Below are 17,036 nucleotides of genomic sequence, written 5' to 3'. Positions count from 1 at the left end.
ATGCCAAACAGGAGTGGTCCCAGGACTGAGTGCAGGTGGATACCACTGGTTACTGGCATATAATAGTACTTGAAGGCTGCAAATGTTACTGTGTGTCCTACATCTGTGTGATAGTTTTCAAGACATCATCAACAATTGTTTATGGTCAGGCTGTTGAGGTTATGTATGCTACCAGAATGCAAACCAATGACAGATAGTAACAGTATCATCCACAGCACAGTGTCAAACCATGTCATACACACACGTGTACTCAAGTTCCAAAATGTGTGTAGTACTGGCCACCAATAGAAACTATGGAGTGTTAGCACTGTCTAATACAGGGCATGTCACCCTGCCCATGTGTCCAATATGCACATACATGCAGACAGTGCACCTCAACCATGTTCATAAATGTACACCTGCAAATCTGTGCTGCACAGATCCCACACTTACTGTCCACTCTCTAACACATGCTGACAAAACTACACACATCAACCAAGTGGCGCATGGGAAGACAATACACAATTGGAATAAACAATGGTGTAAACAATACTACATTGATAATTATAGCTTTAATGCATCATGCCTGCTCAACTACACATTCAAGGATATCATTACACTTTACTGCTGACAACATGCTAACATTGCTATTCTGTTATAAAGTCACCCTGTGCATCAGCATCATGTTAGCCTGTTCCTGCATCAGTGTTACAGATGACAGGAGGTGGCACAGGTTTCATCATATGCACAGGGTGTGTTGCTGGTTTGAAGAGGCATACATTGAGCCATACAATCGACATGTGTGTGTGAGTGTGCGTGTGAGGGCCAAGAGTACTGTTATGGGCCAATGTGGATGTAATATGTGCGGGTATGTGTTTGCCTTAGGTGTCTGGTTTATGTGTGTGTGTGTCTGCATGCGCACAGTTCCACCATGTGGCTGCCATATACAGGAATTTGTGGGACAGCTACAGACTGTACCTGGCAGGCTTAATAGATCACCGTCTATGGCCACGGATACAGGACCTGTGCCTGGCAGGGGTGCTACAGACAGTATCAGGTACTAATCCAGACTGGGTACTATCCTCAGAGGTTGACATATGTACACTGGATCCAGGTCCCTGCTGGAACTGGCCAGAGCCACGTGCACGTGGTCTTCTAGGATGGTCTATGGACAGCCCACTCCCAAAATTGCTGGGGCTGGTACTGGCACTACGGGAGCGGCTATGAATTGATGGATGTCCACGGTGACTGCCAGCTGATGATGTTGCTGGCATACATCCACGTCGACATCTGAACTGTCCCGCACTGTCCTAACACATGAACATGACATTGTGGAGGACATATAATGTCTCACCCCAACGTCTATCAATGACCTCAATGTAATTATGGATGGCACCTGCTAGGTTATGGATATTGTCATTTAAAGAGGTGTTATGAGCCCTCTGTGCCCTTATTCCCTGTCTGGTGTACCGCTCCATACATGCCTGTGCCTCCATGATAGCCTGGAACATGCGTGTGGTTGTAAGAGTTGTGGCACATCTGCCAGGGGCATGATGACCAGCAGTGCTCTGACGAGAACCCCTGGACATCTACCTAAGTGGTACCGTTCCAGACATCTGGCAATGGCTGCTGTGTCCTGATGCATGTGCCATAGATACCATACTGTCTTGGCCATTGCCGACTGTACACTGTCCCTCTGCTAAGGGCATTGGTGATGGTGGATGTACAGGCAGTATGACTGTGTGCATGGATGGGGTTGAGACTTGTGTACTGTCAATTGGTGGCCCAACAACTTACCCTGACAAACATGCCTGTGCTTCAACACACCTATCCTCATTATCACTACTTGTGTCAGTGACATCAGGTTCCCTGCTGCACTGAACCAGCCCAACCTCAGCACCTGTGAGAGTAAAACAGGAAACACACTTTAAGACTTGTACATGATGTCAGAATAAATGAACACATGAACACATGCACACATGCACACATGCACAAATGCACACATGAACACATGCACACATGCACACAAATACACTACTCACTAAATCAGACACATTCACACACACACACACACACATGCACATGCACATGCACACACACACACACACACACACACACACACACACACACACACACACACACACACACACACACACACACACACCACCAGCAATCTCAGAACATACTCAATAGCAGTTGATAGTGGGGTACAGTATCACAAGCCAAACAGTCATATCACACATGTCAGCATGCAGGACATGTGTTGCTCAACAGCATGCAGTGCGAGTGTAGACAGTCCTTGTTACTGACAGTATACATGGCTTTGATGCATGTGTTTTGTTGTTCGGTGATTGGCCTCTCCCTGGAACACAATGTATACATTGACACAACATTGCTGTGCAAGTATTAAAAATTCTTTAATGTACTGTGCACCATCACTCACAGCTATACATACCATGGCTGGATGTGTACCTGTGTGTCACATAGATATCCAAGTCTGATTAGAGCCTCTGTGTCTTTAGCAAATAACTGTGGACACAGTTTTAGCTGATGCATGATGTGTATGCACACAAGATCAGTGGTGCATATATAACTGATGGAATACCACCGGTCCACATAGCTAATGTACAGTAGTTATGGTGAGTGTAGATCATATTGTGGACATGGCAGTGTCATCCATGACATGGCATGCTAAACCACAACTGCATATTTAAACATCACACTTACCCAATGTGTGCCATATGACCTAGACACTCAATAGCATTACAAGGCATATATGTGTTGGTTGTGCAAATGGTGATTGGTCTGCATATTATTTATAGGTGCATATGTTTGCACACACACAACATTGATGTGTATAGCAATGCAAGCTATGTGTACTACTGTGGTTACAATAACTGGATGGGGTGTAGTACTATAAGCCATCATCATGAGGCATCAGGTGGTCACTCAAGGCTACAAATGTGTCCCAAACCAGCACCTATCACGCTGTACCAGAACTGCACTACCATGGCTACATTCACCATTTCACAGCCAGTTGTTATATGGGTTTGTAAGGAGGCCAATAAGGAGCATTGCCTAACATTAATGTGTTGTGCGTTGCAGTGTGTTTCACTGCCCCATAATAGGCCTCTACCCCTCAGATATATTATGTGTGCTGTGTGGATGCCATTTGGGATACTGGAGTGTGACTTTACAGAGTGTTTGTGAATACTTCATGTGTAGCATGTTAACATGTTCTGTGTATAACATAGCTGTGTATGTTGTGTGCATGCATATTGACTCTGCCTATCCAATGGTCACTAAAGTGTAGCCACATTTGTTTGAGATGGTCTGTGTATTGCATGTGTTTGAGTCAGCTAATCACATTACTGAGATGTGCGTACTCTCACAGCAAACATGCACAGCATGCATTATGCATAGGTGTGTACATGTGTACATGGCCTACACCTTAACTATGACATGCACTTTTTATTTGCAATAATAACACTCACCAGCATGTGTCCACTGCCTTGCTGTCACACCAGAGGGACCTACATGGATGTGAGACAGTTTGTCATTGTTGACAACTGTGGCATTGCTACTGTGGGTTTGCAATCTTACAGTAGTACAACAGTTTACATTCACAGGCCTACAGATTATGTTCCAAATGATCAATATTGCACAACAGGCTCCACATCTTCTAACTACACATCTTCTAACATCTCATATATGCATGATCTACCAATAGAAGTAACAGTAGTCTACAGATATGCCATGTAACCTGCATGCTCCATGTGTTCTTGCTGGGTGGCCCCAATCTCCATCAAGGTAAATGTCTGCTGTTGTTGTTGTTGGGCAGGTTCCACCAGGCTCAGGAGCAGCACCTACACTCTGGTGAGGGGGGATGGATGTTAACCCCACCCCCTTTTGCAAGCTGTTGTCTATGGACATCAGAAGCATGCTGCCAGACATGTCTAAGTAACTCACTGCAGTGATGGCGTACCTGCTCATATGTCTGGTTATGTATGCCTATGTCATTTACCCTCCGGACAACATCTTGCCACAGTGCAGTACGCTCATGCTGGTCTTGTCTGGTTCTCGAGAATAGTAGGCTGTAGTGCTGAATCAGATAGCTGGTAATAATGTCATCCTCAGCACTACTGTAGCTAGGATTATGATGGTGGGCCATGATCCCTGGAAGACAAAGAAAAAATATGTCTGAGCAAGTCATATGGCACATTTAGTATTATACAGTACAGATATCACTGAACTGCCATATATAGCAACCTATTAGCTGACTGAGATTAAACACTTTCACTACCACTTATCAGTGTTCACCCCGCAACTGCTTGAAAGTGCCTGGCACGCTCTATATAATAAACCATGTTCTGCACAGCAACAAAATAAAATCACTATATAAGACTATGCAGCAGTACATGGCACACTGTATGTGACACAATGCACCACCTAGCCACAGAAGGTATAGATCAAGCAAATGCATAAAGAAATATGTCATCCATTGCAATGTTTGTAAAGTCCAGTTACAGTATTACCATTATACCACACAACTTGGTGATGGCCAAAATATGTGCACAATTGTAGACATAGGTGGCATACTGCTGTAGTAAACTATAAATGTTGCTAGATATGCAGTTATATCTTGTAACACACATATGACAGAGGACATGTTACAGGCATACCCACACACACATCAGACGTAATTACAAGACACATAGGTATGGCAACCCAGATAAGCTTTACATGTGTACCATACAGTACTGTGTGTCAGTACTTACAAAACCTTAAGCCAGAGGAATGCAATCTGTGAGGACTACAGGGACCACACAGAACAGTGGTTCCAAGCAATGTGGACATACACCATACATTGCTGTTTAGGCCTACAGCTTCAAGTAGTACTACACTTCATACAGGATTTGGATTCAACATCAGTACCAGTCAATAAGCATGCATGTAGTGCTTTAGCCTCCAATGACACACCCTAGTTAACACCAAGGGACTACATCAGACTGTATGCCATAGTGCTTTATCTGCCTAGCAACAGCATACACAGCTTTTGCTGGGATCAAAGCAAGGACACATAATACCATGACAGAAACAGTTTCCCACTAAGCTATCCCACAAATACACATCTTTGACACATTCACCAACACATTGACCATCACACTCAGTCAACTTTACATAAAATCTATTGCAACAAGTAGATGTGGGTGTGTATGACTATATATGACTATCTCTATACACACACACACACACACACACACACATATATATATATATATATATATATATATATATATATATATATATACATACATATACACATCCATTGGTGTACATATACATATACATATAGGCACATATACAGTCCACCTTTCATGGTGGGAATATCAATTATACAAAGGATGTGACGTATACAGTAATGTAATAATATCGCACAGTCTTGTGAGAAATACATTGAAAGTGATCTCAGCCCAAGTAGCTTTAGCAGGCCTCACTGGCTGCAACATTGCAAACTGAACAAAACACACACAGTGTTTAACCACCACATGTCATATACCAGCACTGTATACTGTCTTGTCACACACACTAAAACCTACATACAAATATGCACATAACAACCTTCACCAACATATATATGTCCACCCTTCATAAACAGTTGCAATATGTCCCTTGCTCTATGCACATATACAGATGTTAATATATATGACACATATATATCTCTCTGTATGTGTACGCCATACACACACAAGGTCCACACTGTTGTAAGTCCCTGGACCTCACATCTGGACTGTTGGGCCTTGCTGCAATATGAACAGGTGTCACATGTGAACACACAGTAACATCAGAGGGGTTATATATAGCTACAAATGCTAAATTAGCATACTAGACTGGTACAGCAATTGCCAATGCTAAGCTAAACTTTAATATGACTATCATGAATGTGTTACTCTGTCACAACTATGTTTATATAAATGTTTGCACTAATCCCCCAAACAGCCATTGTCCACACTACTGTACAGAACACAGATAACATGGACCAGATGTTTGACATTTAATGCTGAGCTACATATTTCACAGTTATGTCCCACTGCACACAGCTATACACTGAATTGTCCATGGCAATAGTTAAGCAGGACATCTGTGCATAGATACATACTGTTGCTACATATGAATGGTTCACATTATGTAGAGTACTCTTCAAAAACATCTACTACATGCCAGTAAATACATATCTGTTACATACCTTTCCTTTGTATGAGTTGGTATTATTTATTTTCCGTTTTCCTTTTGCTTTTCACTGTCTCTCTCTCTCTCTCTCTCTTTCGCTCTCTCTCTCTCTGTCTCTCGCTCTGTCTCTCTCAGCCTCTGCAATAAAGTGATTGAGTTTGTGGGCAGCAATTACAGCCTGCTTTTATAGGTATTTGCACATGTGCATGTGATGGCCTCTGTACCAATTGGTGGCCACCATTTGCTAATTGCATGCAGCCTGCTGTGTGGTAATTGCAGTAATTACTGTCATAGCAACCATATTTGAACAGACGCAGGGAAAAGTAGGTAAAAGTGAGGTACGCCTTTAAAATATTAGAGACATTAAGTTGAGACTTTGAGAGAACCAGAGCATATGGATTAATACATCTTTTCTGAAGTACAATCAGTGTCTAACTGTTACTTATTGTCATTATTCATTAAGTGTAATTCCCCACCTTTCTGCTTAACGTCAGTACTTTTCAGAGGGATTCAGAGGGACACAGCTAGAATTTGTTTCAAAATCAGGGACATCCCTGAAAATTAGTCACAGTTGGGAAGTATGGCCTCTGCCCTAATCAGATATGCCAGTGTTTGTCCTGCTATGATACTGTGTGGGAGTTGGAAAGTGCTGCTGTAACATTATTTCCTGCTAGAATGGCTGGTTCTCTTTTCACAGTCATGTAATGCAATTCCACAACAACTGCTGGTAAAGATCCACAGAACAAGATTTGTGGTATGGTATTCCTATTTTTCCTTTACATTTACTCATTCTGATGCATGATATATTTATTTCAGCACCAACTTGTATGTCTACCATGACTTAGTGGTACTTCATGCAGTCTAGTGTATACAAGGTCCAGGATTCGAGACTGACAGAGGTGTTTTATTTCTCTGCTTAGCAGAACAAGGGCCCTGACATACAGAACGCCTAAGGCACTTTTAAGCAGTTGTAAGCGGGTTTGCACGGGTTTACACGATGCTTAGCAATACTTAGCTAAGCACACACAAGTGCACACAGACACACACTCGCGCAAACCCACTAACTACTGCTTGATAGTGCTTACTCCCGCTAACCCCAGCGCTCATTTCTTTGAAAGAGAAGAAAATGGGGAGATAGGAAAGTGGTGAAAAAGGTGCACAAAGAGGGAAAGACAGTAGGGAAAACAGCTCAGGATGTGCAGGATGGGTGTAGGGAAGGTCCATAGCTGCCCATTTCTTTAACAGCAACAGCTGTGCATATGCAATACATTTGGAGGGAAATATGAAACCTTCAACCCCTGTGAGAGGGGTGAGGACAAAAAAGTATGTTGTATTGCCAATTAAATATCAGTTTATGTGTCCAGCGGACATGTGTGCAAAATGGGTAGCTATGTATGGGGCATAATTTTTTTTTGGGAGCAGATTGCCCTTTTTTTTTCAGGTGAGAGTGGAATGTGGGGTAGGGGAAGTAGGTATATTTGGGGATGTAGGTTGGGGAGGTAAACAGATTAGACAAACAAGATGCATACAGGGGTGGAATATGACACTTGTGGTGGGTGAACACCATTGACGGGGAAGGATGTTTGGAAATTGCAAGCCCATGAGCCCACAGATGGCAACAGTGGAACTGAGATCCCCACCCATGGGCAGTCACCACTGCACCTTCACAGCCCAGAAGGTGGCTGTGCTGGGGGCTGCATAGGAGGGACAGGCCCACCCATGAGTCACGCCACTCGTGCCTGAAGCTGGCGTACAGGATCAGTGACAGAATGCTCGATCTCCCTACGCACCACAGCCCGGACTGTTCGGAGGGTGATAGGTGGCCCTCCTCCACCCACGCTTGCATGGGGGGATGAGCCCCATCCCCTGCAGTACTTCCACCTGAAGGTGGCACAAGGCCAATGGAGGAGGAGGTCCCAGGCTGGGCACCGGACCTGCTGTTGCCAGGTGCCATCACCAGCTGAGGTGGGACAGGTGGGTCTGCTGGGACCGGCCTTCCCATACTTTCTATGTTTAGAAGGATTTAATGAAAATATGGTTTAGTAACAGTCAACAGCATTCCCAATTAGTCATAACAGCATGCAGAAGTATTCCCATTAACCCAATGCACCAGAGTTCCAACAGTTGAATAGCAAGCATGACACATGCATATATAGAACAACAGTGGACATTACAACAGCATGCAGGTTTAATTGATGGCAACAGGCCACCAATACTGTGGTATTTGAACAGGGCACATGCATCGAAATAAATGCAGATATTTATAAACCAATAGGACATATGTCCCAACAAATGTTTTGACATTACACATACCCATTGAGGTGTGGAATTGCACTTTTATGCACATACAGTAGGGTGGAAAATGATAGCTCCATTAACAACTTGTATATCCTTCTAGTTTACACTACATTCCTATTAACTGCAGTTATGTATTTCCTACATGTATTATTACACTACCCAATTGTCCTTAAATTGTGAAGTGGGGTTTGCTAGATCTTTATATACATGGGCTGTATCTGACATACAAACTGTCCGGGATTCAGATGTTACTGCTACATATTTTGTGAGTTGCTCAGACATACTACTGCTGAGATGGTACACTGACAGCTCTACTTTCCTATACTTATATAGATATGTTCAGGTGAAATTATCAGTTATATGTTAACAGCTCCCTACATTTCTGCCAGCACAATGACATTTCTGGGAAACACAATACCAAGATACTCATGTGCCAGATTAACCTGTACATGCTGGGCATGAACCAACAGTTGAGGACTGTAAATATGCTTAAAAGCTACTGGCACTCCCTTCATCCACTTTATATGGGCCTACCCAACTGTGTGTTAACAGCACTTAATACAACAGTACTATTTCTATAATGCAAGAGAAAAACATATCAAAGAAAATGACACAGACACACTCCAGGAATTATACCTTTATTAAAGACTTAAAACACTTTTCTAGAGGCTCTCTCATTTATTTTATATAACAGTACATGAAGAATAATTATTAGAGAATTATTATACCTTTATTTATTGTGTTAAAACACTTTTTTCAGGCTCTCTCATTTATTTTACAGAACAGTACAAGCAGAATAATTACTAACCTGCCTGGTGGTGCAGCCTTAGCAGCCTATCTGCATAGGCTTGCTGATTCGCAGCATGTACACCTGCAGCTGTGAAGTAAATGAAGTGATATTGAGACATACCTATCCATAGTATACACTAGAATAGCAATTCTTACATACTTAATTCCATGGCTACTTACTCAGTAGTGGGGCATTTTCCATCTCATAGACCTGCTGGATCCACTGGTCCAGTTGATCCACCTTGCGTCTCTTCAGGTCTGCGTGGTGGTGTCTGACCTGCTCACCAGTCCGAGGGACACCTGTGGCACTGGTGAGTTCATGAGCTAGACGGTCCCAGGCTTCCGCTTTGTATTGAGCGCCCTGGTTCTGGCCCCGAAGGAGTCTATCCTCATGATTATGGACAAGGAGCCAAACCATTACTTTTGACTCCTCAATGCCCCAACGTTATGCTCGAAAATGAGAGCCCTCTCCAGCACTGGCCATTGCTGCCTGCAGATGGGAGCTACAACCAGTTATGGCAAGTATTCCCGCCTATGGAGCTTAAATATGCATCATTTCCTGCACTTATTTGTGATTGGCCAGTTTTGAAAAATCTCAGCTGAAGGCACACCTGCTTAGCAATGGGTAAACTTCCATTGATATGTATGTGTGTGTGTTGAAAGTGCATGCTTATGAAAAGTTGTCATGGCTTAGTGGTTCAGTGCTGTGATTATGGTGCACAGTATCCCAGGTTCGAGGCCTGCCATTGCTTTTTATTTTACTACTGGTCAGACCGGCTAGGAGGTGTGGCTGTGTTTAGCCAGCTTTGCTCAACTTTGCCCGACGTTGCTCGGTGTTGCACTATGTTGCTCGGCGCTGCTCTATGTTGCTCGTTGTTGCCCGCCGTTGTGCTGATTAGCATGGTGCACAGCTATGCGCAAACATGTTCTGTTTGCGCTAGTTTGTGCGATGCGCAGCTCCGTGCAAAGCTATTGTGCTAGTTAACACAGTGCTCAGCTACGAGCTATTATATTTAAATATGCTTAATACTGGTAAACTTTGCTTAGCAGTGCTTCACATTGCTTAAGATACGTTACTTATGCATCCATCAGTATGCATAACCATTTCACCTTCATATATATATATATATATATATATATATATATATATATATATATATATATATATATATATATATATATATATATATATATATATATATATATATATATATATATATATATACAATTCGTTCACTACTACATAGGCCATTTCAATGCTTTTTACTAAAATTTAAATGATAAATGTCAGGAATTATTTTTATATACAGATTTCCAACAGAAAACAGAAAGGGGAGTGGTGGGACTCGAACCAGGAATGCCTCCTCTTTGTGCGAAGGCTCTACCACTACGCTATTGCTATTTTGCTTAATTTGCATATAAGTTTCTTATTATCCTCTTCGATGTCTAAACTGCTAACTGTAGCTAACCAATGGGCAAACCTGCGCAAACACGGCAGCTATATCGGGAATAATAAAAAAAAAAATAAAAGTTTTACATTTTATAATTGTACAGGGGTTTAGAATATGGGGGAGTGTAGTGTTGGGTATGTACACATTTGAGCAGACTCGCTCATGTCAGTTGACATTTCCCAATTGAGAGACTTGCAGGGGTGTGGATTTTTGGACTGCTCGGCAGTCCGACACACCCCCTGCACTCGTGCACGCTCCGTGTTAGCCTTAGAGTTGAGGCAGCATGCCCTCATTAATATGCATGGTGCGCTGCCGTCTTACTCTTAGACTGGCGTTTCCATGTAAGACTAATCTAGTCTTACATGGAGGATTACTGAATCCTGGGGATTCTTTTACAAATAATGAAAACATATGCTTACTTTTGCCATTAGATCTCTTTTCATTAGTGTTCCTGTTGCTGTAGAGTATGTATTTTATGCTCTACTTATTTTATTGACACTATTTAGAGTTACTTGAATTATTGATAAAAATTTGTTTTGTGTGCTTAATATTAACTCCTACAAGCAGGCAATAGGGGTAGCAATGGGGGACACTGCTGCTGTGTCTTCTGCCAATCCTGTGTTAAGACAGTGTTTTTTTTTCTATTGAAACAAGTGCCTTTGTTTTCTAAACTTAATTTTTATAAAAAAAAATTGTGGGCAGCTTTATTTTTATCTTGAAAGGTTTGGTTGATGAATGCAATATTTCCATTCATGAATCAAATAGAATCACTTATTTTTTTTATATTTCCTTAGGTAATATGGATAAAGAAATTTGATTGTAAAATACATAGAAAAAGAATCTTTATGAACAGTCACATCTTAAGATTAACTATCCGATATTTATGAAACATCGTATCCCTAGATGGCGAAATTATCTGGGGATAAACATTAAGTACCAATGATAAGATGTGGTATATTATTTATATTTTGTTGTACAGTTTCAGCTGACATACAGCAATGAATGAAAACATTAGTATAGGTAATGATCTGTATATTAATTATTTTAGTTTGGACATGTCATTAGGCAATTTCAGAATCAGAAGGGTAATTCTGAATAACTATAACATCATTAGTGGAACCTCAAGAGTTAATTTCTGTTGTAGGAGGTCCACCATCATTTACTTATAAAATGGGCATTCATCTTAAAACACTACTACAGAAAAATATAATGCCAACGTTCATCTTCCCTTGACCAACAACAGATCGGGTATCTATATATTTGAGGGCAATATTGAAAGTGCAAGTACACTGATGAAGTGTCATTTGACTGCATACTACACCATATAAATCCATCTATAATTGTGCTCACTAAAACTGTAACTACACCGGAGTAGTTTACATTTCTTTATGTTTTGATTGCAGCTATTTTTATGCTGGTAGGACAACCCACAAGTTATCTGCTAAATTTGCAGAATATGTTCATGCCATTAGGATAGCAACATCAGAATTATTTTATACAGACATACGTTGGTTTATCAAGGTAATAAAAATACGTTTTTGTTTTCATTTTTTTATCATTGAATATGTATCCTGTAATTAATGGAATGTCAACTTTAAGTATAAATGAGAAATCCGGAAAACTAGATGTCATATTTTATTACAGTCTGATATGTTTCCTGGTATAAAGGATACTTTCAATCTGAGATGTATTTTGAAGGAGGATGGACTGAGTAAGAGAATGTAAAATTATTTTAACATTTTAATTTTTTAAAGCATTTAAATGATCAATTATAACGTCTTTTATAAAGTGTATTGTATTTTAAGATGTTTTAAAAAAGGTTTTATAATAATGTGTTCAGTTTCACATGACACGAGTGTGTGTGTGTGTGTGTGTGTGTGTGTGTGTGTGTGTGTGTGTGTATATATATATATATATATATATATATATATATATATATATATATATTAGTTTACCTCACAATATCGAAACCCTATATCAGCGAGATGACAATATTGAATAGTCATTTATGCAAAAAATTAAACCAGCAAAAACAATCACTGAGAAACTAACCACTTGGCCACCAGGACAAATCAATTTCCATTATTCAATTACCCACCAACAACCCCTCTCCCTGCCCTCGATGCTCCCGATGTGGAAATTCATCCCCCCCCCCCAATTATATATACCATATAAAAGATGCATGGGAAAAAAAAAGGAAATGCCTACAGGGTGGCCAAGTGGATAGTTTTCTGATGAATGTTTTCACTGGTTTAAAGTTTTGTATAAGTGAGGATTCGATATTGTCATCTGGATGAAACATGATTCACTGATATGGGGTTTCAATGTTCTCAGGTACACACATACATGCATAAATATATATATATATATATATCTATATATATATATAATATATATATATATATATATATATATATATATATTATATATATAGATACAGATATATATATATATATATATATATATATATATATATATATATATATATATATATATACATATCTGTGTACATGTATGCAGGTATGTGTTTAAATGGATACTTTATTCTGAAGAAGTCTAGTATATTGCAGGATGAAAGACCTAAATAGTTTGGTAAAGCACAGTGATGTGTTTTGCATTAGCTGGCCGAATTTAAGGCAGTCATAGGACACTGTTTGTTTTGGTTATTATATATGCTGGCATTTTCAAGTTAACTGCTGTGTTTATAGTATAGCTCCTTCAATTTCTAGGCCTAATAATTAAGCGGCTGAATACTGAATAAGAACTAACTTTCCAAGACATTAAGTTGTCAGTGCGAAATCATAATTAGTACACACTAAACAGAAATTTGCACCAATAATGAATGCCCTGACATCGAACATTGAGTAGCATGCAACAAAACAATTTTAACAAGCTCATGCATAATGTTCACTTAGAATACTGATTTTTGGATGTCCATTTTTTTAGACAGTATGTTTTAATAGCTTTACATAATTTTTTACATAAAATAAGGAAATTTCCTTTTTAAAATATTTTCTCTTAAAGTAAAGCAATTGGTTAATATAGACATAAAAATGCATCTTATGATAATGAATAAATATATAAATGCTATAAGTGATGACCCAGTATACAAATAATATTAATAAATGCAACATGTGCATTTACCAAAGAAGTAAAATATAATAATGCCTTTGTTTACAAATAGCCGGCTGCCTGTTTCTAAGATAATTGCTTGAGGTAAAATACTTACATGTGTATCCAGTGGCAGAAGTTACATCTGAAACTGTTGAATTGTCTGCAGCAACAGCTAAAATGCTGAAGTTGTACTGTGATGCAGAAACAAGTCCTGTCATGCTGATACGTGTTGCAGATGTTGTGATGTTTGAACTAGAAGGCCCTGCAGTCTGTATCCTGTAACTAATCTGGTCACCTGGTACTGCACTCCATGATAAGTATATTGTTGAGGATGTAGCATTGACAACAACAAAGTTAGTTACTGGTGCTGGTCCTGTAAAAGAAGAAACATCTCCTTGTAAATCTATTCATAAATTGTCAAAACCACATTTGATGACATTACTGCCCACCTAGTTTTATCACTATAGAGAATCCTCAAATTTAGTTTTTGTAACACAGAAAATAAATGCCTTTCTCTTTGGATTATCATTATATTGCTTAATGTATCTTCTTCCTCTACCTGGCTCTAATATGCAAACAAATGAAGTTTGGCAAAAAGCTAAGTTGTCCCTGGACATCTTCATGGGGAGGTTAGGTTAATATTAGGAGGATTTAAGTGGGTTGGGGAGGTGAAATGGTTAAGTGGAGGCAGGGATGGTTGGGAGGAAATGAGATAATGATGGGGAGGGGCTTAAGAGGTTTAGTCTAGTTTAGTTGGGTTAAGCAATCACATTTTGGCAGGAACTTGCTACAGCAGGTTCTCGTCCATGGCGACCTGCAGATTTTGGTGGTCAGGTAGGCTTTGGAATGGTTGGGTAGATGAGGAGAGTGATGTTCAGTACTAAGGGTTGGTAGTAGTGATGTCAGTACCAAGGGTCGGTTGTAGTGATATATATTACTCATATAAGTAAAGTTTTTTTTTTTTTTTTTTTTAAGCTATACTTGTGGTTAACTTTTGGGGAAAGCTATACTTGTGGTCCACTCTTAGGAGGAGGAGGGTGGGTTTTCCTGTGTTTCCCACCGGCAGTCCTGCAGTGCTTCATCAGTGCCAGCTCCTCTTCAATGTGCCCTGTTTGCTTTCACTGGCTTGAGGTGCTAGAGTCAGTGGGAGGGGCAGTGCGCATGCTCTAGCTACTTGGTGCTTCTTTTGAGGTAATTTTCTTGTAAGGTAATTTTATATATATTAAAAAAAACAAACAAACAAAAAAAAAACAAGCCTTGAGGTAGCGATGCGACTCCATCGCCTGTAATTTATGCTACCTATCTGCTCCTCCATTCATGGACACACACACACACACACACACACACACACACACACACACATACAGACAAGCTGATTTTCTGTTGTTGACTGCTGGGTGAATGGGAGCTGTTTGGTGTCACATAGAGGGCTGCTGGGTCAACGGAAACTGTTTGGTGTCACATAGAGGGCTGGATGCGACCTTGCAGTTGTGTGGAGTTTTTCTACTGTCTTCCCGTTGATCTTGTGTGTTGTGGTATATCTGGTGAGCAGGGGTATGTTGATTGCTTGCCTCTTGCTTGGCCTAAACAGGTACAATAGTGACGAGAGTGTCTGCTGCTCATATCAATCACGGTCAGTTTTTGTTTTCGGGCGGAGGGTTTCCCGGGGCTGTGCTGGTCCTCTTCCGGTATGTGTTGACTGCTTCACGGTCTTGGGGGCACCCTTCTGATGGGAGGGACAGGGTGCATGTCCTGATTGTGAGGGGCTTCATTTAAAAAAAAAAAATAGTTAAATGAGAAACGGAAACCTACCTAGGGAACTGTGTTGTTGGTTGGGCTGTTTCGTTGGGTACTGTCAGGGCAGGGACCTGGCTTCTTTGTCTGTTCCTCAGTTAAAAAAAAAAAGAAAGGGGGGAACAGGAGGAAAGGGAGGAGGTAAATGATCATGGATGCACTTTTCTGCTGCTATAATCACATAGCAAGTATTCCGCCCCACACCACATTAAAAAAAAAAAGAGGGTGCTAGGGGGTAATATTTATAGACTTGGGCATGACCTATATTTATTTCAGGTCTGTTAACAGGGAGGGGATTGGTTTCCACATTCAGCTGGTAGGCAATTCAGGCCAATGTAAACCTGTTATGCTATAAATTTTTTCCGTTTTGCAGAGCCTCTGGGTTTCTCATGTGGTTTGTTCATCGTGGATTTAGGTCCACTGGGAGGTTTCTTGTGCCAGGGTTGTGGGTGTCGGCCATTTTTATACAAAGTAATGCTGTCAGGAGGGGTGTCGCAGGAGTGGCTACCACTTCATGGATGGCTGGGGTGTGGCCTGATGATCACAACTTGTGACTGTTGGAAAATTAGGTGGTAGGATCAAAGAATTGCAAGCCTTGGGAAGCCAATGTCTCTTGGTTTTAGTGTCTTGTTCTCAGATCTGTTCTGCTTAATGTCACTTTATATCTAGCTTTAATGCCCTGTTTGCAAGTTAAGTTAATGTATATTACATGTTAAGGGCAACTATCAGATGCATCAAAGAAGATGGCCATTTTCTGCCTTCGCTGGCATGGTCGGAGGATATGGAACTTGCTGCACAAGGTAATACAGTGAGTTGGGGTGAGAAAAACCAGCAACACAACCAGTCACACTAGCAAATTTTGCAGTGATAAACACTTGGTGTGATTTGTTCGGATTACCTTCATTTGGATGGAGGTGCTATCTTGTTTTGTGGTTGGTGCAATGATGTACTTGGTTAAAGCCGGCATATCTTACTGCTCAGTTTTGAGTGTGGAGGCTTACTGTTTGCTTGTCTAAGATACACGGTGCCCCGCTTTTGTGTTTTCTAAATATCTGTTGCTATTACTAAGCATGGGCAGTATGCTGTTAGCTAGGGACTAGTTGCCTATATGTTGCTCTTTATTTTCTATAGCCATGCTTTAAGAGGCCTGGCATTTGCCTTTACTTTAAGTTGTTCTTTATTTTCTATAGCCATTTCAGTATTTTTTTTCTCTTGTCTTTAAAAGAGACGTGACAAAACAGGGCTGGAGTATATTTATCTGGGCGGCCTGCTTTGGGATTTAGCAGATGAGACAGCTCTTTAACCATTATGTATTAAATGGTTAAATTTGCTTTGCACTTGTTAAATGGTGGTTGATAGGCAAACCATTGAGGGCTAATG

At 40.5% G+C, this 17,036-nt stretch overlaps 1 protein-coding gene across 1 annotated transcript in view; it reads right to left on the bottom strand.

Annotated features, from left to right (window-relative positions):
* LOC122801341 (mucin-19-like) overlaps window positions 1–17,036 on the bottom strand; it is a 938,154-nt gene that overhangs the window by 258,490 nt on the left and 662,628 nt on the right. The window contains exon 35 of the mRNA XM_044070881.1: window positions 13,978–14,235. Coding sequence (XP_043926816.1) covers window positions 13,978–14,235 — 258 coding nt within the window. The remainder of the gene's footprint in view (window positions 1–13,977; window positions 14,236–17,036) is intronic.

Source organism: Protopterus annectens, chromosome 4.part1 (genome assembly GCF_019279795.1).
Source record: "Protopterus annectens isolate FY-2018-M chromosome 4.part1, PAN1.0, whole genome shotgun sequence".
In the NCBI taxonomy this organism is placed as follows: Eukaryota; Metazoa; Chordata; order Ceratodontiformes; family Protopteridae; genus Protopterus; species Protopterus annectens.
The sequence above is the reverse complement of the archived record's forward strand: the minus strand, read 5'-3'. Positions and strand labels throughout refer to the sequence as shown.